This window comes from Wyeomyia smithii, chromosome 2, assembly GCF_029784165.1.
Source record: "Wyeomyia smithii strain HCP4-BCI-WySm-NY-G18 chromosome 2, ASM2978416v1, whole genome shotgun sequence".
NCBI lineage: Eukaryota > Metazoa > Arthropoda > Insecta > Diptera > Culicidae > Wyeomyia > Wyeomyia smithii.
In genome coordinates, this window is record NC_073695.1 from 229,745,935 (window position 1) to 229,772,910 (window position 26,976).

General features: G+C 37.4%; 1 protein-coding gene across 7 annotated transcripts in view; it reads left to right on the forward strand.

The window, feature by feature from the left end:
* The window catches only part of LOC129723869 (SH3 and multiple ankyrin repeat domains protein 1), a 298,799-nt gene that overhangs the window by 229,748 nt on the left and 42,075 nt on the right, over nt 1-26,976 (forward strand). For all 7 annotated transcript variants that reach the window (XM_055678331.1, XM_055678335.1, XM_055678336.1 and 4 more), the window contains 2 exons: nt 10,832-10,957; nt 19,931-20,262. In XM_055678331.1, coding sequence (XP_055534306.1) covers nt 10,832-10,957; nt 19,931-20,262 — 458 coding nt within the window. The remainder of the gene's footprint in view (nt 1-10,831; nt 10,958-19,930; nt 20,263-26,976) is intronic.

A 26,976-nucleotide genomic window follows, 5' to 3' on the forward strand; every position in this document is an offset into this window, starting at 1 on the left:
GCCCAATGGCCTCTCCTTGCAGCGATTGTATCCTTCGATGCCTAATTCAACTGCGTATATGAAGGATTCTATCTCTGTCTTACAGTGAAATTGTAGAAGTATTTTACCAAAAATTGATTCGTTTAAAGTTTTGATAAATAAAAACAACTGCGATGCATTTTCCCTTTGTGAAACTTGGCTTACTTCAAATATTGATCTCAACTTCCATGATTTTAATATTATTCGCCTTGATCGAGACACCCCATATGGAGGAGTACTTTTAGGGATTAAAAAGTGCTATTCTTTCTATCGTATTAACCTCCCCTCGATTCCAGGCATCGAAGTTGTCGCATGTCAAATGACAATACAAGGTAAAGAGCTTTGTATTGCCTCAATATATATTCCCCCCAGAGCACAGGTTGGGCAACGGCTGCTCTTTGATTTAATAGAACTTCTTCCCTCGCCACGTTTGATTTTGGGAGACTTCAACTCTCATGGCGTGGCTTGGGGTTCCCCATACAATGATAACCGCTCCTCTTTAATCTATAACCTTTGCGATGACTTCGACATGACTATTTTAAACAACGGTGAAATGACACGTATCCCGAAACCTCCAGCGCGCCCAAGCGCTTTGGATCTATCCTTATGTTCGACGTCGCTACGGTTGGATTGCACATGGAAGGTAATCCTCGATCCTCACGGTAGCGACCATCTGCCTATTCTTATTTCAATTACTAACGGGTCAACTCGCATGCGACCAATTGACATTCCGTATGACCTCACACGAAATGTCGATTGGAAGTTATACGAGGAAATGATTTCAAAAGCGGTCGAGTCGATTCAACATCATTCACCACTTGAAGAATACAACCTCCTCGCGGGCTCGATTCTCGACGCCGCGTTGCAAGCCCAAACGAAGAAATATCCCGGCGTAACGATCAAAGAACGGCCTCCCACTCCGTGGTGGGACCAAGAGTGCTCCGATGTCTACACGCAAAGATCCGACGCGTTTAAGGCCTACCAGACGGGAGGTATACCTGGCGACTATTTACGGTATTCGGAGCTTGATACCAAGCTTAAAAGCTTGGCTAAAGCAAAGAAACGTGGATATTGGCGTCGGTTCGTGAACGAGACGTCGAGGGAGACATCGATGAGCACTCTTTGGAACACAGCCCGAAGAATGCGGAATCGCGTAACGGTCAACGAAAGCGAGGAGTCTTCAAGTAGGTGGATATTTGATTTTGCCAGGAAAGTATGTCCGGACTCTGTTCCTGAGCAAAATATTGTTCGCGATGCGTCTCCGGGCCACGACGCGATAGAATCACCTTTTACGATGGCAGAATTTTCAGTTGCCCTCCTGTCCTGTAACAATAACGCGCCTGGATTAGATAGAATCAAATTCAACTTGTTGAAGAATCTACCCGGCAATGCCAAGAGGCGCTTGTTGAACTTGTTCAATAAGTTCCTGGAGCAAAACATTGTACCGCAGGATTGGAGGCAAGTGAAGGTGATCGCCATCCAAAAACCAGGGAAACCAGCTTCTAATCACAACTCTTATAGGCCGATTGCAATGCTATCCTGTATCCGGAAATTGATGGAAAAAATGATACTCCGTCGTTTAGACCACTGGGTCGAATCAAATGGTCTACTATCAGAAACTCAATTTGGCTTCCGCCGTGCCAAAGGGACGAATGATTGTCTTGCGTTGCTTTCAACAGATATTCAGCTGGCGTATGCTCGTAAAGAACAAATGGCGTCTGCGTTCTTGGACATTAAGGGGGCTTTTGATTCCGTTTCTATTGACATTCTTTCGGGTAAACTTCACCGACAAGGATTTTCTCCAATTTTGAACAATTTTTTGCACAATTTGTTGTCCGAAAAGCACATGCATTTTACGCATGGCGATTTGGCAACTTTTCGCATTAGCCACATGGGTCTTCCCCAGGGCTCATGTTTAAGCCCCCTTCTTTACAACTTTTATGTAAATGACATCGACGAATGTCTGGCAAATTCATGCACGATAAGACAACTTGCAGACGACAGTGTAATCTCTGTTACAGGAGCCAAAGCTGCCGATTTGCAAGGACCATTGCAAGATACCTTGGACAATTTGTCTGCTTGGGCTTTACAGCTAGGTATCGAATTCTCTCCGGAGAAGACTGAGATAGTAGTTTTTTCTAGGAAGCATGAACCTGCTCAGCTTCAAACACAATTAATGGGTAAAACGATTTCTCAGGTTTTGGTACACAAATATCTTGGTGTCTGGTTCGACTCTAAAGGCACCTGGGGTTGTCACGTGAGGTATCTGATGAAAAAATGTCAACAAAGAGTGAATTTTCTTCGTACAATAACCGGACAATGGTGGGGAGCCCATCCAGGAGACCTTATAAGGCTTTACCAAACAACGATATTGTCTGTTATTGAATACGGGTGTTTCTGCTTCCGCTCCGCAGCAAACACACATTTGATCAAACTGGAGCGAATACAATATCGTTGTTTGCGTATCGCCTTAGGTTGCATGCAGTCGACCCATACGATGAGTTTGGAGGTTTTAGCTGGAGTACTACCATTGAAAAACCGCTTCTGGAGCCTGTCTTCTCGTATTCTAATCAAATGTGAGGTCTTGAACCGTCCCGTGATTGAAAATTTTGAAAGGTTAATCGAACTTCATTCTCAAACCCGTTTTATGACATTGTATTTCAATCACATGTCCCAAAATATTAACCCGTGTCGACTTATCAAATACTTCTGATTCTACTGTGTTTTTCGATACATCCATGATAGAAGAAACTCGTGGAATCCCGGATCATTTACGCGTGCAGCAGATCCCTAAAATTTTTTCCAATAAATATCGAAACATCAACTGCGACAATATGTACTACACTGACGGATCACTTCTTGATGGGTCCACTGGCTTCGGTATCTTCAATAACAATTTAACCGTCTCCCATAAGCTCGATAATCCTGCTTCTGTTTACGTCGCAGAATTAGCTGCAATTCAGTACACCCTAGGGATTATCGAAAAAATGCCCACGGACCATTATTTCATCTTTACGGACAGTCTCAGTTCCATTGAGGCTCTCCGATCGATGAAAGATGTTAAGCACTCTCCGTATTTCCTGGGGAAAATACGGGAACATCTGAGTGCTTTATCCGAAAAATCTACTCAGATTACCTTAGCGTGGGTCCCTTCTCACTGCTCGATACCGGGTAATGAGAAAGCGGACTCTTTGGCTAAGGTGGGCGCAACAAACGGTGATATTTATGAAAGACCAATTGCCTTTAATGAATTTTTCGCACTTGTACGTCAGAATACGATCATCAGTTGGCAAAATGCTTGGACCAGAGGGGAATTGGGAAGGTGGTTACATTCCATAATCCCCAAAGTATCGACGAACCCGTGGTTCAAGGGGTTGGATGTAGGTCGGGATTTCATTTGCGTGATGTCCCGGCTTATGTCCAATCACTATAGATTTGACGCGCTCCTCCGTCGTGTTGGGCTCGGGGAAAGTGGTATCTGTGCCTGTGGTGAAGGTTATCACGACATAGAGCATGTGGTTTGGTCATGCCCTGTACACCGTGACGCCAGGTCTAAATTAATAGCTTCCCTGCAGGCCGAGGGTAGACAGCCGGCTGTTCCTGTTCGTGATGTCTTGGCGAGCCGTGACCTATCCTACATGTCCCTTATATACGTTTTCCTGAAATCCATCCACGCCCCAGTCTAGTCCCGTTCCCCTCCGTCTACACCCAACAAAACGACAAGAACACGTTTGAACCTTAAGCACAAAACCAGCAACCAGACCCCGCACAATAGAACCAGGACCCAAGGACTACGAGCCTCTGTCCCAACTCACGACATCGTGGCTCAGCAGAACGAATCCATACATGCCATTCGACGATTATCAGACGACCATTGAACAACAAATCACTGATTGGAAATCCCATGCTAGTTTTAAGTTAGACTTAATTTCAGCTCGTAGTCGGCAGCGAGGATAAAAAATTTGCTTTAGTTTTTAAGTCATCAGATATAATTGGCGCCGTTAAACATTAAATTGTATTTGTGCCGTGTCAAATAAATGTTATGTGAAGAAAAAAAAAAAGCCCCTAGACAAATCTGACATTTATTTTCGAGTCAATGTTTGCTCGAAATAGACTGCAATAAAATTGGGGTGTCGAAAATAATACGTAATACTAACGCCACCTCGAAACGAGTTTGATTTCTCTCGATTCGAGTTACTCGAAGCGAAATGCGCAATGTCACCCCAGGTAAAAAGCTACATCTCGACAAGGGTTGACATAAATAATGCCATATTCTGCATTTGAGTGGATGCGCAGCTAATTTTCCAATCGATTACTGCAAGAACGATAGAAATCCATTGCAAAACTAACCGAGTTGTAAGCATTTTAAATTGGATATGATTTCGTCCCCTGTTCCGATTTTAGATTTTCATTTTACACCTCTAGAGACCATGATCAAAGACGTAGTTCTACGTCAAACTGTGTATTAAAATACCATTATTATTTACCTAGGAAGCAAATTGTATGTTAATTCAAAAGACATATCGCTAATTTTACTAAAAAATTAACTTGTCATTTTGTGTATTTGTGGTTTCATTGCGAATAAATATTCTTCAAAGGAAGCTACACATGCTTAAGGTTGCAGAGCTCGCTCAATCTCAAGGAGTTAAGTTTATACTCAGGTTAACTCCCACCCCTTCCCTACATTGACTCGCACTGAACTCTAAAAAAATGTAGTGTTACCCACAGTGGGATGATATCTCCAGGCAAATATAATTTCCAAAATTTGGCTCAAAAGAAGAACAGTAGGAAGCGTAGAAAGTTAAAGTATAAAAAATCCATGATTACCACGGTTACGGACATGTACCTTCCTTTCTGTCGCACTCGTTGGAGATGCAAAGGTAAACTTGGTGTACGATATTTCCTTCATTCCTTTCCCTAACCAACCATAAGGACTCCATCACGGAGAAGTAACTACGCAGGAGCAAATGTGCGGTCATCAACCTCAAGCTCAAGCTTCATGGTTGGTACAAAATATAAGCCTACTTTTGTTCGTAATTTTTTCTGAATGTTGTACAGAATGGTACTCATAACTGTGGAACCTATAACTCCTAACCTCTGATAAAATAACTGCGAAAATTCAGAAAACTGAATAACTATGGGCAACTATCCTAGATGTTTTAGGAATAATTATTCTAACTTTCGATGCAGTTTTAAAAATATCAACACGTTGCACACGGTTTCCAAAGCTGCAAAAACGTGATCGAAATTATTTTGACCAAATAGAATCTAGAGTCATGGTAGTGCTTTCAGGAAAGATGATTCTTTAATTATTCTTCATTTTGGAAAAGTTGCTATAAGAAACGAATTTTACTTTTTCATTTTTGCATATAAAAATTCACTTTGTTGAACGAAGTTGTAGTACATTTCATAAGAAACTTTCTGTCTTCCTATTTAAATGAACCTTTAAGAAGTTTTCTACAGAGTGCCACTAAAAATCCTTTTTTTTTAATTCAACATTTAGAGGTGATTTTCTACAATTTACAATGTTCCACAATGTTGTTTGATATAACAAAACAAAGTATTTAACCAAAGAAAGTATATTTTTATCTCTCTTATTTCTTTGGTTATTGACGATTTTTATCAAAACAATGCATTAATTTATTAACAGATATCTTCAAAACCTGCAAATATCTGCAGACTCAACTATTTCTTTATTTAAGTATAAGTCAAATATCGTTCAATCCAGATATAGGCATTTGTCTCTCACTGTTTCTTGTGTAGATGTTTGAAAGTAGTGCATTATTACAATAAAAATCCCTAATAACTAATTCAAAAGAAGGGTTCAAAATAAACTTTCTTCCGTGAACTTGTGTGTTTTATTATAATAAATAACATTGTAGAATAATGAAAAAATGTAGAAAATCACTATAAAAAGTTATAACAAAAAATGATTTTTAGGGGCATTTTAAAGAAAACTTCACCTTAGCTCATTTAAAATGGCAAATAGTAGTATAGTGTCTTCGTCGAAGTTGATTCTTATAAAATGTGCTAAAACTTCACTCAGCAAAGTGGATTTTTATATGCACAAAGAAGAAAAGAATAAATTCGTTTCTCACTTTTAGGTAGATAAATAAAAAAATTTCAACTTCTAAAAAATGAAAAGTAAGTAATAAAACAACTTTGCTGAAGACGCTATGATTCCAAAATCATTATTTTTTGATTAAAAAGTAATTAGTGTAATTTAGTGCATTATTCTAGTGAAAATTGTAAACAAACCAAAACATATTAAAAATAAAAATAAACTTTCTTAGAAATTGTTTGTTTCGTTATAACAAACAATATTGTAGAACATTGAACAATTGTAGAAAATCACTATGAAAAATTAAATTGAAAAAAAAAAGATGTTTTAGGAGTAATCTGTGGAAAACTCCACAAGATTCATTTTAAATAGATGGATAGAACTATGCTGTCTTCAACAAAGTTGTTTCGTTTAAAATTTGCTACAACTTTGCTGAACAAAGTTTATTTTTATATTCCAAAATGAGAAAAGTAAAATTCGTTCCTCACTGTTGAGTGGATTAATCGTGGAATTGCAACTTCTATAACATGGAGAATAATTAATGGAACAACTTTGCTGAAGACGTTGCGACTCTAAAATCAATGTGTTTGGGCCAAAATAATTTCGATCACGTTTTTGCAGCTTTGGAAACAGTGTGCGTTGGTACGAATACAGAAGATGGGTTGCAAATTTCTATATGGCCGCTATTCGCATAACAGTCCTATGTAAAATTAGGGTTTTGGTCCCATCTCGATTTTAATGGCTATTCTTGAAGAGCATGCCAAAAAGTACCCATTCCCACAAAAAACAAGGAAACGCAAAATTTTACAAAGGACTGTTATGCGAATAGCGGCAATATAGATTTATTACGAAACGGATCAATCAGAAGGGCGCTAGAGATAAAATAATTCAAGAAAAATGAAAGATCAGCGTAAAGACGTTAGACATAATAATGCAAGTAAGGCATAATTATGTAAGTATTTATTTGTTTAGAGACTGAAAAACTGATGAAAGAATATAGTAGTAGTGAATAAAAATGCATTGACCATAGCTTGAAGAAAAGGAATGATTTTGTTCAAATTACAGATACTCTCTTCTTCATAACCAATACGTGAAAATGGAACTGTGTGATGCTATAATGTCCAAAATACTATAAAATATAACTTTTAACATTTTGTAGAATATTAATTAGATTCATTATATGATTGATTTGATCGCGTTCATGTTTCATTTTGCATCGTTAATATAATTGTATTTCGAGCAGTATAGTCCAGCTTTCACCGTAAAAATCGATCTCAGTCCAGCAGACGGATTTTTATGATCACAAATTATTACCTTCCCGTAGAAAAAAAAACTAATTTCAAGTGATGAAATCTGCTTTCATTTTTACTCACATAAATCATGCAATCGTATCCAACCGGGTATTTAAAACCGACCGGGTATCCAACCGGGTAATAAAACTCAAATAAAAGTAACCAAATGAGGCGACACGAAGCAGAACAATAACGATAAGCTGTTTGTGCGCGCGTCTCTTCCATCACAATTTATAATGTTATCTCATTCACGCGCCAAATTGCGTCATTAGTAGATACATCGCGCTCTTTTTTATCTGACGCTTGCAGATGGCAGTGGAGTTGCGATTGAGCGATTCGAAAATTGTCATCTCTCTGGATTGGATCATCGCGTCAAGCCGCACAATGCACTCTTTCAAAACAATCCAGGATGTATGAAATTCCCCCTGTAATCGATTCGCTTCAATTCAAATTCTCTGCGCTGTCGCTCAAAAGTGTGGGGCGTGAATTTAACAAACACACACACACACACATTATTGTCACATTGATTTTCCAATTATGGTGCAATGGACTGTGAAATTCCCCCTGCTTGTCCTCCCTACAATCCGTCGGCAATTGGTATGCGATGGTCACTGGCAACCTCGGCATGAACAAAAGTCAACTCTTCTGTCTGTCAAATAGCAAATAACAACTCGCAAGTGTAATCATGCGTGTCAACAAAACAATGCCCTTCTGCTGCTGGCTGGCTGGCCACCATATTGTTTCACCAGGTCGCAAGGTCTGTCTGGTTGGCTGGAAGGGAAGCGCCCTTTAAAGTTGACACATTCGAACAACCTGATAGAGGAAAAGTGTGTCGCGTAAGGTGGCTCTCCAGTGGATGCTTTTTGTTGGCACTGACAAAAGGATGAAGGAAAAAAATTGCACTGGGATGGGTTGTGTGGAATGTGTGCATGTACAGTTTTTTTTTCAATTTCAATAGCTAAAACAGTAGATTAACTAGTTGAAAACTTCTCGGATTTATTTAAGTTCCCAGAAAAAATGTACAGTTATCAACTGTTCTGTTTATATGTATATGCTTATGACAAAATTAATGTAGAGTGGACCAGTGATCCAATGATCTACATGCGAGATTCGTGCATTATTTTATGAAAAGTTTAGTCGAATATTCACCAGAGTCCTTCAACAACTTCTCCTGGCGATGTTCAGAGGGGTTTATTAAAATATATGAGCAATAACAAATTAACATTGGTTACCGGATTAACATTTTTTGAAACATGTTTTATCCTCTGCAAAATATTCCGAAACGGGTTTAAAGTTTCATAGCGTCATTAAAACACACATTTTACGAGACAGATACAAGAAAGAAAGATGTGGAAATTGAAAACACTGTCATTTTCTACTGGGTCACAACTTTTCGCATAACAATTACGAAGACCCCCCGCTCTCTGTATCCTCCAAGTCCCCTTCCGCTCTCCTGCGTGTGAACGTGTTGCGGCGATGTCAGAAAAAAAAACAAACGTTTAAACACTTTTTATTGCTTGTTATGTGCGACTAAATGTCACTAGTAAAATATTCATGCTGCTTTCCGGTTTCCCGCGCTGTCACATTAAACATTGATTCGGTTTTTATCGTGTGGCGCACGGCAGGCCCCGCGTCGGATGCGATCCGCTCAAACTGAGAAGCGCTCCGCAATGATACGGTTCTGTCATGATCAAACCTAAGCGTGAAAATTAAAGGTGAAATCGTGCCTTTTGTGATTGAATTTATTTGCTCGATTGCGTGCTTCTTTTTTTACATATATGCCTTTATAACCGAACATAGAAGAAAAAGCCATGCGGTTGGCGATAAATTGTTTTGTTTTTTTTTTTGGGCCTTTCTTCGGTTGAATCCAGTGCAAATTACGAGCGTAAAATTCAGCATGATTTTTCACGCGATCGAATTGGGGCATTGTTGTATAACGCGACCAGCGGAACCGTTAGAGTGTTTTCGCAATCAACAATCGCTCAGCCATGAAACGGATCAAAGTCTGCCCGTCAGCAAAATCACCCTCGATTAGGCTTCTTCAGCGGATTTTATACAGTTACAAACAACTGACAGCTGGTGTCGATTGGCCAGCCGGATCGGATTCACTGTAGTTTTCATTTGTGTACCCCTCTCTCAGTCGCTATCAAAACCAGTCATCGGGGGGTGGTCAATATTTATCTTTTACTTTGCTATCGCGCAATAGAATTTTAGCGGAACGTGCGGAAAAACTGTAAACAAATAGCGGTAGACTAAAATCGGCCTTTCCTGTCCGATTAACTTAGGAACTCGCAGAAATGACAACGGCAAAATTGCCGATTTGTTTATCAGAATGCGCTCAGTTGGATTCGATTGAGTTTCATCGTTTTGGCTTTGTTCAGTTCAACATTTGTAGGTGTAATTAGGAACTTTTTTTAAGCAGATGATTTTCTTTGGACACTTCGGCCGAAAAAAAAAACAAAATTTTAGTAATTCAACTGGAATTACTACTAACATCACAACACTAATTACTATCCATTTAACGCTAACGGATCCAAGCAAGGAAAACGTGCAGAAAAACGGCTATTATAAGTCGTGAATTATCAACTGCTAGTTGCGACACGATTTTTCACCACATCTCAACCGGAAAGCAATGTAATTAAAGTTATTTCATCCGAAACTGACTCATCACGCAAAGAGTTGCCTCTGCTTATGACTTCCAGCACCCATCCTAGTGTGATGATGCTCCCCGGCAGCCGTTTATTAAATTTATGGACATATCATGGAAGTAAATTCGGTTGCGTTGCAATATTCGGCACGGGTAATTTGTCGTGGCATCTTACAAGGCGGAGATCGGTTGTATCCGTAGCTAAATACGCTTCGTCATTCGAGGAATTCGAATTTTCATCCAATCACAGTAGAGGCAGTCTCATTCCACCGAGCTGTGCCTACTAAGAGCTCTACGACTACGTACGAATGCAGATCTCTTCGGATGGGCTTGCTCGAATGTTGATTGGAATGATGACGACAGCAGGCGGGGTGGGAGTAGCAACATCGTAGCGATTTTATTTGCAAACACTTTTATTCCGTGGATTCCCCAGCGCAGCTCGGGCCGTTTTAGACTTTGCGGAGGCGACACTTACACGTGCCTGAATATGCATGCCGGATATGCGATGTCGCCCGGAGTGAAATAATTTCCATTTCCGAGAATGCCTTGAACGCGACATGTCATAACCGTATATAGGGAACGGTGCAGCGGATGCTGCGAGGTCACAGATTCTGTGCCTGGCGGACTTGAAAAAAAAAAGTAACAGTCGTGCGGAGGCATTTTACTGGCGTAATTCGCGTTAGGGCCCTCCGGAGGAGATTTTACCCACTCAACTTGAAGGTTTTATTTTATGACTGTCAGCCATAATAAAAAAGAAGCAAACTGTGAAATTATATTCTATTACAATCAGTTTTATTTTTCTATTTCTTGCAGGAATTAAAGGAAAGCTTCAATTATGGACTGTTCTGTCCGCCGTCTAATGGAAAGGCTGGAAAGTTTCTCGATGAAGAACGAAGATTGGGCGATTACCCGTTTAATGGTCCCGTTGGTTACCTAGAGGTAAGTGATATTGGGAATTATGCAATGAAATAATATAATATAATTTTCGCTCCGGTGTGAAAGGCAGCCCACAATACGAAATCGAAGCTCAAGAACTCGTGCTTGTTTTGCTTTTTCAGGACTATAATTTCATATTTTTATGTCCACTTAAGCTATAATTTCAACTTGAATATATGTTATGTGGTTTCTTTGCTTCCGCGTGATTATACCCTAATGAATGTTGCAATCGCATTTAAACTATTATTATGACTTAACTGTTGGTTGAACAACACCATAACCCTGTGTTCAACCTTGTTTTGGTCTTATTTAAAAACTTAATATTTCAATATAATGAAAAAAAAAAACGCCTATCACGAGTAATGAATGAGGAACTAGTTATTCAATTACTCGCCGATTCAAAAAATAAACGCAGCGATATAAATAACGATAATAATGTCATAAACGCATTTTTTATTGCTCGACTTTTTTTTTTCAAAACGATCATTTGTTACGGCATGAAACAATTTAATGTTTGTTTCTTACTATCTGAAGAGTTTTAAAAATGTCAGGCACATTTTTATCTTCGCTGCGACTGCAAGCTAAAACTAAAATTAACATATTTGGTCTATCCATCGGTGGTTCGATTTGTTTATGCCAACGAACATTGTTTAATGAGCACCATGATGCTTTTCAGACAGCCATAAATCAACATCATGTTCTGCTGAGCCACGATTAAGGATTGTATATCTCAGGCCCTGAGGATATTCGAAAGCAGGGATCTGGCGCTACGGAATAAATTTATAATTACCTCTGATTTTTTTTATGCAATTTACTGACACTACAATGCCTCATCAATGACAAATCAATGTGTTTATGAATTTGTGTGAAAATAATCTTGAACATTTTTCGTTTATAATTCTCGCCGTTTAAGAAAATAATCAATGAAAATTGTGAAAACCATTACTGAAAATGATTGAAAAAATTTAATTTTGCATTATTTATATATAATTTTTGGTGTTAAGCCCGTCTTCCACAGTCATACTTGGAAAAACACGATGTAACGTAACGACTTAATAATTGGTTGCGTTATATTGAGATATATCATACCTTTTCACCTTTAGTTACATTTTCACCATGAATTTTTATCATTCTTTTGTTTTTTTTATCTTCATCACTCTTTTTTCTTCTGCCAAAATTCGGAATCATCTCCATTTCTGCCACTTATACTATTTTTCATCATTTCGAGTTGATGACCAAGTACCTCTTCTCAAACTTCTGGTTTCTAAAATTATTATTCTTTTTAGTTTTTTCACTATGGCATTTTTTCTATTCGCTATTTTTAACTTTTTCTTTCTAGTTTCAGCATCAATCTAAATAACCTTTTCAACAATTTTGATCGCTCATACAATTTTTAGAATATTTTCCCTTCGTCAGTTTTACCCTTATTCATTTTTACCATGTATAATATTCTGAACGTTTTTTGTATTCTATTTTTACTAATCTTACTATTTTTATCATTTCTAAAATACTAATGCCAATAGTGCCAAGCTTCTAAACCAATAGAGCAATTCCACAAAAAACGGGCAACCAATTTAGTCGACCATTTTTTATTTGGCTGAAACTTCGCATAGAGGTGTCTATCTCCAAAAAAAAAATATACACTCTAGAAAAAAAAAAATTTTCTGAAAAAAAGTTAAAATTATTTCTCTAAAAGCTCACTTTCTAAAAATTTATTTTTTTATAAAAAAAACTACAAAAGATTACCTAAACAATGCAATTGGTCTGATCATGGAGAAATCAAGAAAAAAAGTGATGATTTTTTGAAAAACGATTTTAAAAAAATATTAGAACTGGGATATTTTTTGTGGAACTGCTCAATAGCCTAAATTTTTAACCCTGTACAATGTAAAAAAAAGCATTCCACCTGCATTTTTCGTAATACTAATTACGATAAGATTACAGATTATCCATTCATCATTTTGCAGTCAACTTTGTCTAGGACTTCATCAAGATTCGACCTATCTTTAAAGATCTAGCAAGTATATTATCATTGCATTTTGACGTAGAACTACTTCACTAAAAAGTTATGCTACAGGGGAGTGAAATAACAGTCTAAAAACGGAACAGGGGACGATATTGGTCCAAATTCAAATATCCATTACTCGATTAGTCTTTAATGGATTTCCTTCGTTCTCGCAGTGTTCGAATGGAGAATTAGTTACGCATTCGTCCAAATGCATATAATTTAACAGTCAAGCTTTTTTATGTGTTTTTTTCCGGCGGATTTTCGCATTACCGGGACTAAAAACGTCAAAATGTTTGTTGAGTAAAAGACTTAGTGGAAAAACCTCCGCCCTCCGGATTATCTTTAAAGTGGACAATTTTAATACTGGTCGTTAAGCGTCCCGGTTTTTTTTTCTGAATCCTACTTGGTGGTTTACCTTATGCTGATTTTTTGACTAACGTCGACCTTACGCGGATTTTCTGAATAACGTGTTGTTTTACGAGGTACGTAAGAAACGTAGAAAAACTTAATTGTAATTTGAAACGCAGATTCCGAACAATCAGAGCTGAGTTTGAGGCTTGCTTTTCCCAACACAGTCGACATTATATCATATCTAGTACCGAGAATGTACTCTTCGGGTTACATAAGAGCTTACTTTTGCTTAAACAAATCTTTTTTTTAGCGAATGGTGAAACAACTAACTGTCCGTCTCAAGATAATCAAAAGAAACTTTGAAAGAGGATTGGTTATTTTCTATTAGGTAGATTGAAAAGTAAGCAGTTATTTTTGTAGCCAATGCACTCAGTCGACAGGGCTCAATAATCCTAAATTTTCACGAAGCGGTACAAGTAGGTTATGATTTAATCTATCCTTTTTGTTGCCGGATTGGTCATTGGTGGGTGGAGAATCTTTTCTTGGGTGTCTTATGTAGTTCTACGTCAACCTTGCGGTCACACAGAGACGGACCCATTCAACTTTTGCGATTTTTGTTTAAATGTTCAAAAAATATGGATTCAAACGCTTCCGGAACAATACCCAAATAGGGTTGTAATTGGTTGTTTTATAAACTGTTTTCCAGCAAACGGAGGTTGCCGTCTTAAATTTTAAAATGACATCTTCGATCGATTTCCGACCTTTAGGTCATATTGCATAGTTTTCTACCATTCTACATTAATTTACAATAATCGGGATCGCTATCTTGTATTTGCAAGTGGCGCCAAGGATTGGATGCGGACCTCTCAGCATCATCATGATTCCGTAAATACCCAAATTAAGTTGAAATAGATGCTTTTGGGCTGTTTTCCAAAGACCGGAAGTCACCAATTTAGAATTTGGAATGTTTTTGAGAAATTTCGAATTGTCTATCTGAGAAGCTTATTTTGGAAAAAAAATCGGAGATGGCCGTTTTTTTTTGAAAATTCTTTTTTTGTTTTTTAGATGTTTATTTTTTCATAGTATAGGATCTCAAATTCATTTTTTTTTAATATGTTCAGATGAACGTTCGGATTACTCCCTAGCAGTTATCCATTGATTACTTTTCACTATCTCTTGTCGTTATTCAGATATATCGTTTTATAACAATTACTCCGGCCCCTTCAAATATTAATACAGATACATTTTTAAAAATAAAACATATTCAAAGTTGCTTAGAGTAGAAAGGCCTATAATGAGATTTTCCGTTTTGGGACAAAAGTAATCATGTATCAGTTTAAAGAATAAAAAAAACAATTTTGATGAAAATACTGAAAATTTTTAATATTGCATTTTGGCCTTTGGGCTGACTAGTATCATATTCAGTCAAGGTTTAAACGTTTTGGAACGATTTTCTACGTTATTTTTTCAACTCAATTTAGTCTTTTTTACGTGGTTTTATACAAGCTTAGAATGTATCCCTCATATAAAAAAAAACCTGACTGTATCTAAAACGTAATGAACCAAGCTGTGACTTGTGGTAAATAATAAATGATTTGTTGGAAGCATTGCTTTTCTCATTTCATTAAAAGAAAACGAGGGTTGAATTCCTCGATGTCGATCCTTGCCAAACACAGGAACAGCTTGCTTCAGCCATTTTCAAACGGTAGCATGTTTTTTGTTATCTAAACTGGTTTCTTTTTCACCTAAAAAAAACTCTTTTTCTTGATGCAATTCTGATCAATTGAAATACTAGAAAAAATCATACGCCTATGTTACCTCTTTCAATACAATCCTTTTATATCCACAAATTTGCAAACTTTTTTCACAAATGAATAACTTCGCTTCTTAGTTCAAAATACATTTTCATAAATTTTCTTTATGTTCTCTCTTTGTGCTCTTTTTTCAAACATTTGGTCTCCAAAGCTCTTTTTTCCGAGTCATCCAGTCGCTTCCAGCTTTGTCAGGCGTCGTACACAAATTACGTGACACTAAAAATTAAGATTTTAGACCCCATTCCCCTCCTATGTAACAATAAAAAGGGAACGTTCGATATGACTCCCCCCCGCCCGCTGAACAATCTGTCCCTTCTCTAAATTTTCAATTTTTAAAAAACATCACAGTTACGTAACTGTTTATACTACCCTTTCCCTTTTTGTCAAAAATCTCTTTTTTTTTCTTACAATTCATAGACGTAAGATATCCGAAAAATACTGATAGATGATGTTTGAAGAAAATAAACCAAGGAATCCAGAAAAAATATAAGTTTTGACCGGAAGTTTTGCCAGATAAATTGTTTTTGTATTTGAAAATTAAATTTACATTTTTCAGCAAATGCAGCCATTTTTATTTTAAATTTAATAATTTCATCGAATTCCTTGGAAAATTTTACGTAAGAATCAACTACCATCCCGAGGTAATATGAGCCAATTTCGATTTATAACATTTTTACGAAAATAGTTGTAAATTTCGTAATTATTTTATTTTATAATTTATAGACGTAAGACTCCCGAAAAATAGTGATAGGTGAACTTTGAAGAAAATAAACCAAGGAATCCAGAAAAAATATTGTTTTTAAGCGGAAGTGTTGCCAGGTAGATTATTTTTGTATTTTTAAATTAAATTTGCATTTTTCGGCCAATGCAGCTAATTTTATTTAAAATTTGATGGTTTTCTCGTAGTCTCGGAAAATTTTACGTAAAAAGCACTTACCACCCAGTGGTAATATGAGCCAATCTCTAGATATAACATTTTCACGAAAAATTCATTACGTAATTCAAAACTATTTTCGTAAAAATGCTATATCTCGAGATTAGCTCATATTACCACGGGGTGATAAGTGTTTCTTACGTAAAATTTTCCAAGACATACGATGAAACCATCAAATTTAAAATAAAATTAGCTGCATTTGCCGAAAAATGCAAATTTATTTTAAAATACAAAAATAATCTATCTGGCAACACTTCCGGTCAAAAATAATATTTTTTCTGGATTTCTTGGTGTATTTTATTCAAAATTCAAAAACAAATTACGAAGTTTACAACTTTTTGCGTAAAAATGTTATATCTCGAGATTGGCTCATATTACTTCGGGATGATAGTTGTTTCTTATGTGAAATTTTCCATGGAACACGATGAAATTATGAAATTTACAATAAAAATGGCTGAATTTGCCAAAAATGTAAATTAAGTTTTCAAATACAAAAATAATTTATCTGGCAGCACTTTCGGTCAAAACTTATATTTTTTCTGGATTCCTTGGTTTATTTTCTTCGAAAATCATCTATCAGTATTTTTCGGACATCTTACGTCTATGAATTGTAAGAAAAAGAAAAAAGGGATTTTGAACAAAAGATCCGTGACTTTGCAATAAACAGGGGGGTCCCACAGAGCAGGGGGGATTCCAATCGACACCAAAATTGGGATTTTTCCAAAGTGACAGTAGATGAATAATTCTCCCAACTTTGAGCAAAATCTGTGATGGCTTGGACACGACCATTGTGCTTTTTCATGGTCACTTCGTATGGAATGACCCTTATATAATTTTTATTAAGGGTGAAGGCCCATGGCAGTATGTAGGAGGGCATTTTTTCCTCCAGGGTGCGTACAATATTTGTGGACCTAATAATTACGCTACTAAATTTATTTTTAAAAAGCCATTCTTTAATAGTGGAGGAGATTTGATCGCCTAACCTGACCTTAAGGTTAGGCGATCAAATTTTCTTTTTTTCGACTTTTCGAATTTCGCTTAGGAGTGGCGCGCAAAAGTTTCGTCTATTCGGATAAGCCTCCATGCAAAATTTCAGCTCAATCGGACCCGCCTTAAAACGATCAAAGTTTGATTGATGAAAAAATGCACAGGTAGTAACAGTACATAAAAATGTCGATGTTAAAATTTTTTTCTAGTGTCAAAGATCTTAAAAATGCATAAAACGTCGAGATCTGGTGTAAATGCAAACAAATCGACTTTCTAGAACTTACCAATTTTTGAAAACTGCAGAAAACTGTTGACACATTTACTTTGTTGTAAATTTTACAAGATAGATAATTTCTTTGACACTGCGATAAAAACAAAAACCGAGAAAAGATTAGCTTGCCATCAGTTTATTTTTTAAAGTTCTTTTGTTTTCCGTAACATTTGCCATACTGTGTTGCCAAATCTGTCAGTATTGTGTTTCACTAAACGAAATATAGCGGCTTGAAATTCAGTCCAGAAATATCGCACGCACCCTGTATATCCAAAACAAGTAAAATCAATTTTTGTAGTTCATGAGAAGTTATTTAAAAAATGTTTCTTCATAATAAACATGTCAAAAAATGAACATGGTTTGTAGATGGCTTCGAAGTTGATATCTTTGAATGTTCAATACAAACGGCCATTCTTTGACGCAGAGTTACGACTTACGGCAATATTCTGTGATAGGGGTGCAGATTGAAATATCGAAAATATCGGGAGCATCACAAAAATTGTCCAATTTCAAATGCTCATAACTCAGTCAGTTTACAACGAATTCCCTTACTTCTTGCAGTATGTGATTGGAAAATTAGCTATGCATCCTTTGAAATGCGGAAAATTGCGATTTTTTTTATTCTGTACTATTCAAAACCTTTAGAGCCTTGTTATGGAATCATACCAAATATTATTCAATATGGGTACTTTTGGAACCGAAACACCGGCATTGACCTCGAAGAAGACTTACGTTTTTTTAAAGACAGCGTAAAATGGCCCAATACCATCTTATATGGGTATTTTCGGAATTGTGGTGATATTCAGAGGCAGTAAGTAGTATCAAATCATCAAACCAAATCAATCAACAAAAAGCATAAGGTTAGGCCAAATCAGTGAATTTTCAGTAATTGAATTGAGTGAACTTATCTGACACTCTGAATAAACGATTTGAACATGAAAACCCGTTAAAAACAAGCCATATAAAATACGACTTTCCTTGGGAAACCGGCGTAAATTCCGGAATTTTGCGTGAACTTCGAAATCCGCGTAAAAAAAAGACGCATAAAAAAGACTTTAATGTACTTCATCAACCTTACGGTCGTGTCTCATATACAACCCCTTTTAACTTTTTTCAGCAATAGCGGCTTCTCCAATTTTTATTCTCGCAAAAGGAGGAAAAATCTTCTAAAATTTCACAAAAAAAACGATGAATTTATCGAAAAAATCTCTAGGCACGTGCCTTCAATATCGTACACTAGGGCTTGAAAATTGGTGCCAGATTGATGAAAATTGTGAGAGTAATCTTGAACGCTTATTGTAACAGTGTTCGAGTAAACCTCATTTGGAGTTTTTCAAGTTTTTTTTTACTTTTCATCTTTAGGAAACTATAATCGTGCAGTGTTAATAATGTTTCAAAACAATCAGGCTACATTGAAATTTTGTGTGTTATGCTGTTAGAAGCAACAAAAATAAATATTAAAACCCTGAGTACAAAATCACATTTGAAAGTCAAATTGCTCAACTTCAGTGTATCAAGCCGAGATAGGCTTACTTAGTGTAATACACCACTTGCAACAGAGTGCCCCTCCCGCTCTCCAGTATTCCCCCTCCCGGAAGTTAAACATTCGATTATTTTACTTGGCATCCTGCCAAGAAAAATTATGGATAAAATTTTGTACCTTCATCAAGGGTGCATTTTTACTTTTTCTTTTTCCAAGTTCGACATGGAGGCAGCGAGAGAGAAAGACTGTGGTCGCGCTGGAACAGATTTAATCGCAACAACTTGTCCCTAATAACTCTGCATCTCTCGCTGTATGCCCCTTCGGTTGGTGTGCAATGAATGAGGTCGATATCCATTTTGAGCAGGTATTCAACCGTGTGCTTGCTTCATTCATAGCTTATAGCACATGTAATAAAGCTCCGATGCAATGAATGCCGCGCACGGGTGCGGCGCCGCCCCCATCATCGTCTTTCCGTCGGGCGGTTTGTGTTAATTATGCTGCAGCCTCTCGAGTGCCGCCATTCCCCGCACCATGCCATGTTTGCACGCTCATCTGAAGTTATGCTGAGCGGGAATTTAGATCACGTTCGCTGATTCATAGATTTGCAGCTCGGGTATCAAGCCTGGAACCAGCATCTTTCATGTGCCGGAGCAGGTCGCAACAAAAGGCTAACAGCGTAAAAGTTGTACGGGACGTAGTGAGGGTATTGAATGTTGGGGCATGGTTTGTAGCAGTTTTTCCTTTTCTTATCACTATAACAGATTCCACGCTAGAATTAATGAAACAAAATTCATAAGAATGTTCGCTCGCCTTGCATTAGCAGAGGCAGCGTTTCTCTTGATACCGCACCAATTAACGTCACCGTTGTGCGATATATGTATGTATGCTCATGTGCAGAATCATTATGATCGACCGAGAAGCGAATCACGACCTCAAAAGCGGTGAGTGATTTGAAAAGTAAGCGGAAAGCGCTTGGCTTTTCTAGTCGTCGCCCCATTACAAAGAGTAAAGCATGCTGCACTTCGCCCCGCCTCACAATTTATCCGACTATGGCCACCAAACTAATCGATTTGATCGTCACTTTTTAATGACTTTTTATTTCGTTTATTTCTACCTTCTCCAACACAGCTCAAATACAAGCGCCGGGTGTACAAGATGCTGAATCTGGACGAGCGGCAACTGAAGGCACTGCATACCCGGGCCAACCTGCGGCGCTTTCTGGAGTGCATCAACGGGGGACACGTGGAGAAGATCGCCAAGATGTGTGCCAAAGGGCTCGATCCGAACTTCCACTGTCAGGAAACGGGCGAAACGCCGCTCACGATCGCCACCGGAACGAAGAAACCGAACAAGCTGCTGATCGCGCTGGTCAACGGTGGCGCCCTGCTCGACTACCGGACGCGAGACGGGGCGACCGCACTGCACCGGGCCGTCGAGCGGGACAGTCTCGAGGCTGTGAGGTAAGTCTTGCCTGCCTGCCTGCCTGCCAGGCCATACGTCAGAAGGTCACCGGACCTGGTAATATTATTCAAATCAAAAGTGGAGCGGCTCCACTCGGCATCGACCTTGTTGCCAGTTTGCTTCCGTCGGCTTACATATTTAAGCCTCACGCCTAATCCTCCCAAACAAACATACGCCGAAGGCTCACATTTGAACCCAAACGTGTTTCAGATTTGAATATGTCATTTTTTATACGAACTAACCAGCATGAATTTATTATCGTTTGTGATAAAAAAAACTAAACCCGAGTGGTGTTTAGTTCTGACACTGTTTTACTGAGTGTTTCGAAGCGCGCACGAGCGCACCTGCAACAACGCGCACAGTGCAGCGTTTTGTATGCAAAAATCCAAAAAGCAAACAATTTTAGTTATAAACAAAATCAGTATTAAAAAGTAATATGAATATTTTGCTCATGCAAATTAGTAAGCAACGAACTTAATGTTATGCGCTCGATAATACGATGATGCGATTGTTGTAGCAGATGACATTCCTTTCGTTCCCTAATGTTGATAAGTAAGGCTTCAAGATGACATCGGATGCTAAACCCACTTTCACTTTGTTTCAATGTTGTTTATATCTACAAATCAAACAAGCGATATGAAGGCTACTTACAGCTTACCTTCGAGAACATTTTTTTACCATTTCTGTAAATTTTCCTGTTTAGATTTTGTGTCCTACCTTCCCATCCATTTCAATGCACTGTGCGACGCGGTCTCTTGAAGGCAGTGGGAATTTATGCATATAAATATGCTAAGCAGACTCCTAGTCCGTTGTTTGGGGTCTGTCGATTGCGCTCTTGTTGTTGCCTCGCCAGTCGGTCCATATCCGCGGCTCCGTCTGGTTAGAAGTAACACTGCATTTCATTCATGAATTACCACGAAGACCGTCGTTGTCAGTCCAGCCCCTGCTGAGGTGCAAACGTAGCTCACCTTGCATTCAACTCAATATGTATATTCAAAAAAATAAAATCTACCTCCATGATGGACCACGGCGTGATATTGTTGTTGTTGTTGTCGTTTTACAAACGGTGCGGTAATTTGCATGAATATATAGCGGGCCCGGTTGTTGTAAAGCAGCCGTGCTTTGTTTTAGAAATGAAAACAATAACCGAACCGGATTGGTAACGCTTGGGTATCAAATGGCGTGCATCGGTGATCAGTAATCGATTATTAATTGTTTTATCGGCAAAAGGTGACACAAGCCGCTAAGGTAAACAGCAATAATGTCATTATAGTTTGATTGCTAGTTACAGGCGTTTTAAAAAAGTATTCAGTGGAATGTTGCCGCACTTGTCTTATAGCAAGTTGCAGCTGCTTAATTGAAATTGACCCGTTATGTTTTGAGTGAAAACCTGTTCATAGAGCATTGTCAATGCACTTCAATATAAAATCTGTGAAAGTTGAAAAAAAAATGTACTTTGAACGCTAAACACAAGGTTTCATGAGAGCAAATGTATTCAGCATAAAAAACTATCCTGTCATTTATTATTTTTATTTCATTTATCTGTAATAATGTTGAAATGGTTTGACTGTTGTACGACAACGATAAAATGGCTTTATTTGTGTTTTATTGCAGAGAATTTTGCGAAATAAGAAAAATACCCATTATTAACATTCCTTCAGCAGCTCAAGGCAAATAGGTTTGAATTAAATTTAGCAAACTGTGCTCAAACAATTACTTAGAAGAGAGTTAGAAAGAGTTGTTAAAAAAATTATATGGTATACATAAAAAAGGTCTATTTGAAAAAAGAAAATTATGAGTGCGTGGCAGGCTTGTATTTCTCCTCCATATGTGGAAAGAGGAGACTGAATATTTACCGCAATTTTTTGCACCAAACTTCTTTATTCTGCTTTGTGCTGTGTTTCTGCCGCTCGCAGAAAAATTAATACACTGGCTGCTTACAGCACAGGTGAGCGAAACAAGAGTGGTGAATCACTCTAGTAAGAATACACAGAAGTACACAGAAACCTGAAAATTTTTAATTAAACGTCCTTTTCATCCCCATTGTAATGATAGATCGGTTGAAGATGTTCTATGAAGAGTGTCATGTGTTACAGCAGTTTTAGTAATTCAACGAATAACCAAACGGCCGAATCGAACATGTTTTGGTAATTCTATTATAACTCTTGCTTTAGACAATATACATCTCTGATTTTGACATATTTTATGTAAAATAGCATGATCTTTCGAATGGAATTAACAAATTTGAATAGGTTCAAAAATCAATTTTTCTGAAAGAAACCTATATGGCGTCTAAATTCAATATGGCGACCACCTACTTCGACATTTGCGAAAGAAGGCTTTGTTTTTCCCTTTCCAATGATTTGATTAATAATTTTATTAAGGAACTGGCTGACCCGGCAAACTTCGTCCCGCCTACTTTAGTGTTTAATTTAATAATTTTAAACATTTCAAATTTATTATTTCCTTGCGATTGGATTATATCGTTTAAAAATAATTGGTTTAATCGGAATGGCAAATCCTCAACTTTTGGCTTTTGTACTTGACCTCTATTCCGGATATATATTGGGTGCATTTCAGTTATTTTCGTTGTTTTCCAGATACTGAAAGTGGTCATCTTCTAATTCAAAATGGTGTCCAGGGTCAATGCTTGGCTTCTTTACATCATTTCGATTACGGACTTATCCATATGTAGTAGTATTCGGTTATTTTCGGCTGTTTTCCCGAAATTGCCATTTTTCAATTCAAACTGTTGTCTAAGGTCAATTTATAGCTCCTTGCATCATTCTGGATCCGGTGATCCGAAACCGTAGGTCGCCATCTTGGATTTAAAAATGGCACTTGGAAACAATTTCTGGCCCCTGAGCGCCATTCTGGTTTAAGAAACCCCCATATTGGGTATTATTTGGTCATTTTCGGCTGTTCTCCAGAAACCGGATGTCACCAGCTTCGAATTCAAAATGGTGTCTGTGGTCGATGCTAGCTCCTGTGTATCATTCTGGTTCCGAAGATACTCATTTTGTATGGAAATCGGCCATTTTTAGCTGTTTTTTAGAAACCGGAAGTTGCCATCTTACAATTCATAATGGTGTCTGAGGTCAATTTTCAGCTTCATTCTCGTTCCAGAGATACTCATATTGGGTGGTACTTTAGGCTGTTTCCAGACACCGGAAGTCGCCATCTTACAATTCAAAATATTGTCTGAGGTCGATTTGTGGCTTCAGTGCATCATAACAATCCCGGAAATACGCATATTGAGGGGTGTTTGGTCATTTGCCGCTGTTTTTCGGGAACCGGAAGTCGCCATCTTGGATTTCAAAAAGGGCATTTGGGAACAATTTCTAGCCTCCGTGCGTCAATCTGGTTAAAGAAACGCTCATGTTGAGTGGTATTTGATCATTTTCGGCTGTTTTCTAGACACCGGAAGTTACCATCTTACAATTTGAAATGTCTGAGGTCGATTTGTGGCTTCAGTGCATCATAACAATCCCGGAAATACCCATATTGGGTGGTATTTGGTCATTTGCCGCTGATTTTCAGAAACCGGAAGTCGCCATCTTGGTTTCACATTGGCATTAGGAAACAATTTTTGGCCTCTGAGCGTCATTCTGGTTGAAGAAACACTCATATTGGGTGGTATTTGGTCATTTTCGGCTGTTTTCTAGACACCGGAAGTCGCCATCTTACAATTCAAAATGTTGTTTGAGGTCGATTTGTGGCTTCAGTGCCAATTCCGGAAATATCCACAATTCCGGAAATATTCATGTTGGGTGGTATAAGGTCATTTGCCGCTATTTTTCAGAAACGGGAAGTCGCCATCTTGGATTTCGAAAAGGTATTTGGAGACATGCCAGAAGAAGGAAGGGTATCGAAACATTATGGACATGTTTGTTACACCTAAAAACATTCACCTGCTGAATTTGGTTATATTTGCTTGATTGGCTGAGCTGTCCGAAATTTGAGTTTCATTTGTATGGGACCCCTCCCTTATAGAAGAGAGAGGGGTGTCAAACCATTATATTTGTTACCCCTAAAAACAATCACCTGCCAAATTTGGTTCCATTTAGTTGGTTAGTTCTCGAGATAAGCAGAAATTTGTGTTTCTTTTGTTATGAACCCCTCCCTCACAGAAGAGGGAGGGGAGTCGATCCACTATGGACATACTTGTTACCTCTAAAAACATTCACATACTAAATTTGGTTGTATTTGGTTGATTGGTTCTCGAGCTGTGCGTAGTTCGTATTTCATTTGTATAGGACCCCTCCCTTGTAGAAGAGGAAGGGGTGTCAAACCATTATGGATATATATGTTACCCCCAAAAACATCTACCTACCAAATTTGGTTCTATTTACTTGGTTAGTTCTCGAGATGTGCAGAAATTTGTGTTTCATTTGTTATGAACCCCTCCTTTTCAGAAGAGGGAAGTGTGTCGAATCAACATGGACATATTTACTACTCCTAAAAACATCCACATGCCAAATTTAGTTCCATTTACTTGGTTAGTTCTCGACATGTGCAGAAATTTGTGTTTCATTTGTATGGGACCCCTCCCTTCCAGAGGAGGGTAGGGTGTCGAACTAACATGGACATATTTGTTACTCCTAAAAACATCCACTCGCCAAAATTGGTTCCATTTGCTTGGTTAGTTTTCGAGATGTGCAGAAATTTGTGTTTCATTTGTATGGGACCCCTCCCTTGCAGAAGGGGCAGGGGTCTCGAACTATCTTAGTCACCTTTCCCGGCCCCTAAAACCCCTATATACAAAATTTCACGCTGATCGGTTCGGTAGTTTCCAAGCCTATATGAATCAGACAGACAGACGGAGCTGAATTTTTATATGTTTAGATTCAAGAGCTAGAGCAATTTTGGTGAGCGAAGTTTTGACGCAAAACGAAGACACTAAAAAAATTATTGATTTCCAGTTAACGAGGGGTTCGTCAATTTGATCAACTAAATGCAGTTTCTTTCCTTATCCAACATGAGCTTCCAAAAAAATTCTTCAATTGGTTGCAATGGTAAAACATCAATGTGGTTAACATGATGATAAATTAATAGTAATGGACGAATAGCAAACCTAATAGGAATGGCAAAAATTCGAAGACTGGTACACTTGGCTAACATAACACAAAAAGAGTAATAATGAAAAAAGGTCATAATATAAAAGGGAGTATATAAGGTAAAGCTGGTAAATTTTACCCCCCCTGCCCCCGATTTTATCACATTTTTCACCCGATTTTATCATCATAAAACCTTTCATTAAAAAAATGTCAGGGTGAACTGATTTTCTATTACCCTTCAATATTTAAGATATTTTTCATAATTCTGTGTGTCATTCTGGATGCAGTTTACATTAAAAATTCAACCGATGCACAATGTTACATTTTGCTGTTATCGTGCGAATAATTGATTAGTGATACAAATGTTTATTTTAACCGTATAATATGTTCGGAGAAGTTTCAAAAAATTTGAAAACGCATCTTTTGAATGTCATGTAGAAAGCTTGAAGATCAATTCTCCTAAAAGTGAGATAGAATATTTACTTTTTCATTAGATAAAGAAAGACGCTTGGTGTCTTAGGCAAAGTATTAGGTGATCTCAAAACAAGAAACTTTACAGAAGACATCATGTTTCTATCTCTTAGATATTGCAAGCAACATCAAGTTTTCTATGAGAAGGCATTGAAAATCGTTATTTACATTTTAAGATTTTTCTGGTTGCAATATGTGAGAGATATCAGCATGCTGTCTTCGGCAAAGTGGGGGTGAGTGAGGTTAGTGTTGTGAGAACATCTAATATTTTGCCTATGGTACTGCGCTACAAAAAAGCAAGCAATTCATTTTACCAATTCAAACAAAAACATGAACAATAAAATAACTTAATTGTAATTTATTTGCATCGATTTTTTTTGGGTTTTTTATTTTGTAAGGTTTGTTAAGAAAAGTTTCAGGCAACTGAATTATCTATCTAAAAAAATGTTTTAAAAAAATAGTGATGATCGATTTTTTATAGTCACTTTTTGTTTTTAATTTTTTTTTTCAGTACAGGATCTCAAAATGAATTTTTTAAATATTTTTTTTAAAGCTTAAACAGTTTTCTCAAATTCATCCCTTGACAACTTTTCTCTATCTTTAGTCATTATTCAGATATATCGATTTGTGAAAAAACAACTGTAGCTTTTTTCGTATGTTTGTACAGATAAATTTTCCAAAAAAAAATTAAAATCGCTGATTTCACGTATTTAGTTATTGATTTAACATCTTCAATAAAAAAAATAAAATTTGAAAAATTTCCCGATTTTATCACTTTCCCTATTTTATCACGCCAAAAATCAACAGGGTGAGATATAATCGGGTGATCACTGTATATATATATATACAGTGTCGGACAAAACGTTAAGACCACTCCAATGCGAAAACTTCAAATAAGCTTTCAACTGCCAATTCATATATGGTATATGCGAAACTTAGCGGCGAGCACTTATACTAGAATGACAATTTTGAAAACCGCAAGTTTAACGCAATCTAAGCAACCCGTTTTAGCAAAACGCACTAAGGGCTATCAAAGGTTGAAAACCGGTGCGACAAAATTTAGGACCAGTTCCTCGTTTCGGCTGTTTCGAGTGTTATTTCGATTGATTTTTGAAGAAAACTTAATATTTCTCGGTGATATTTTATGTTTTCGGGTCCTGGTAAGTGTTTATCATATAAACAAGA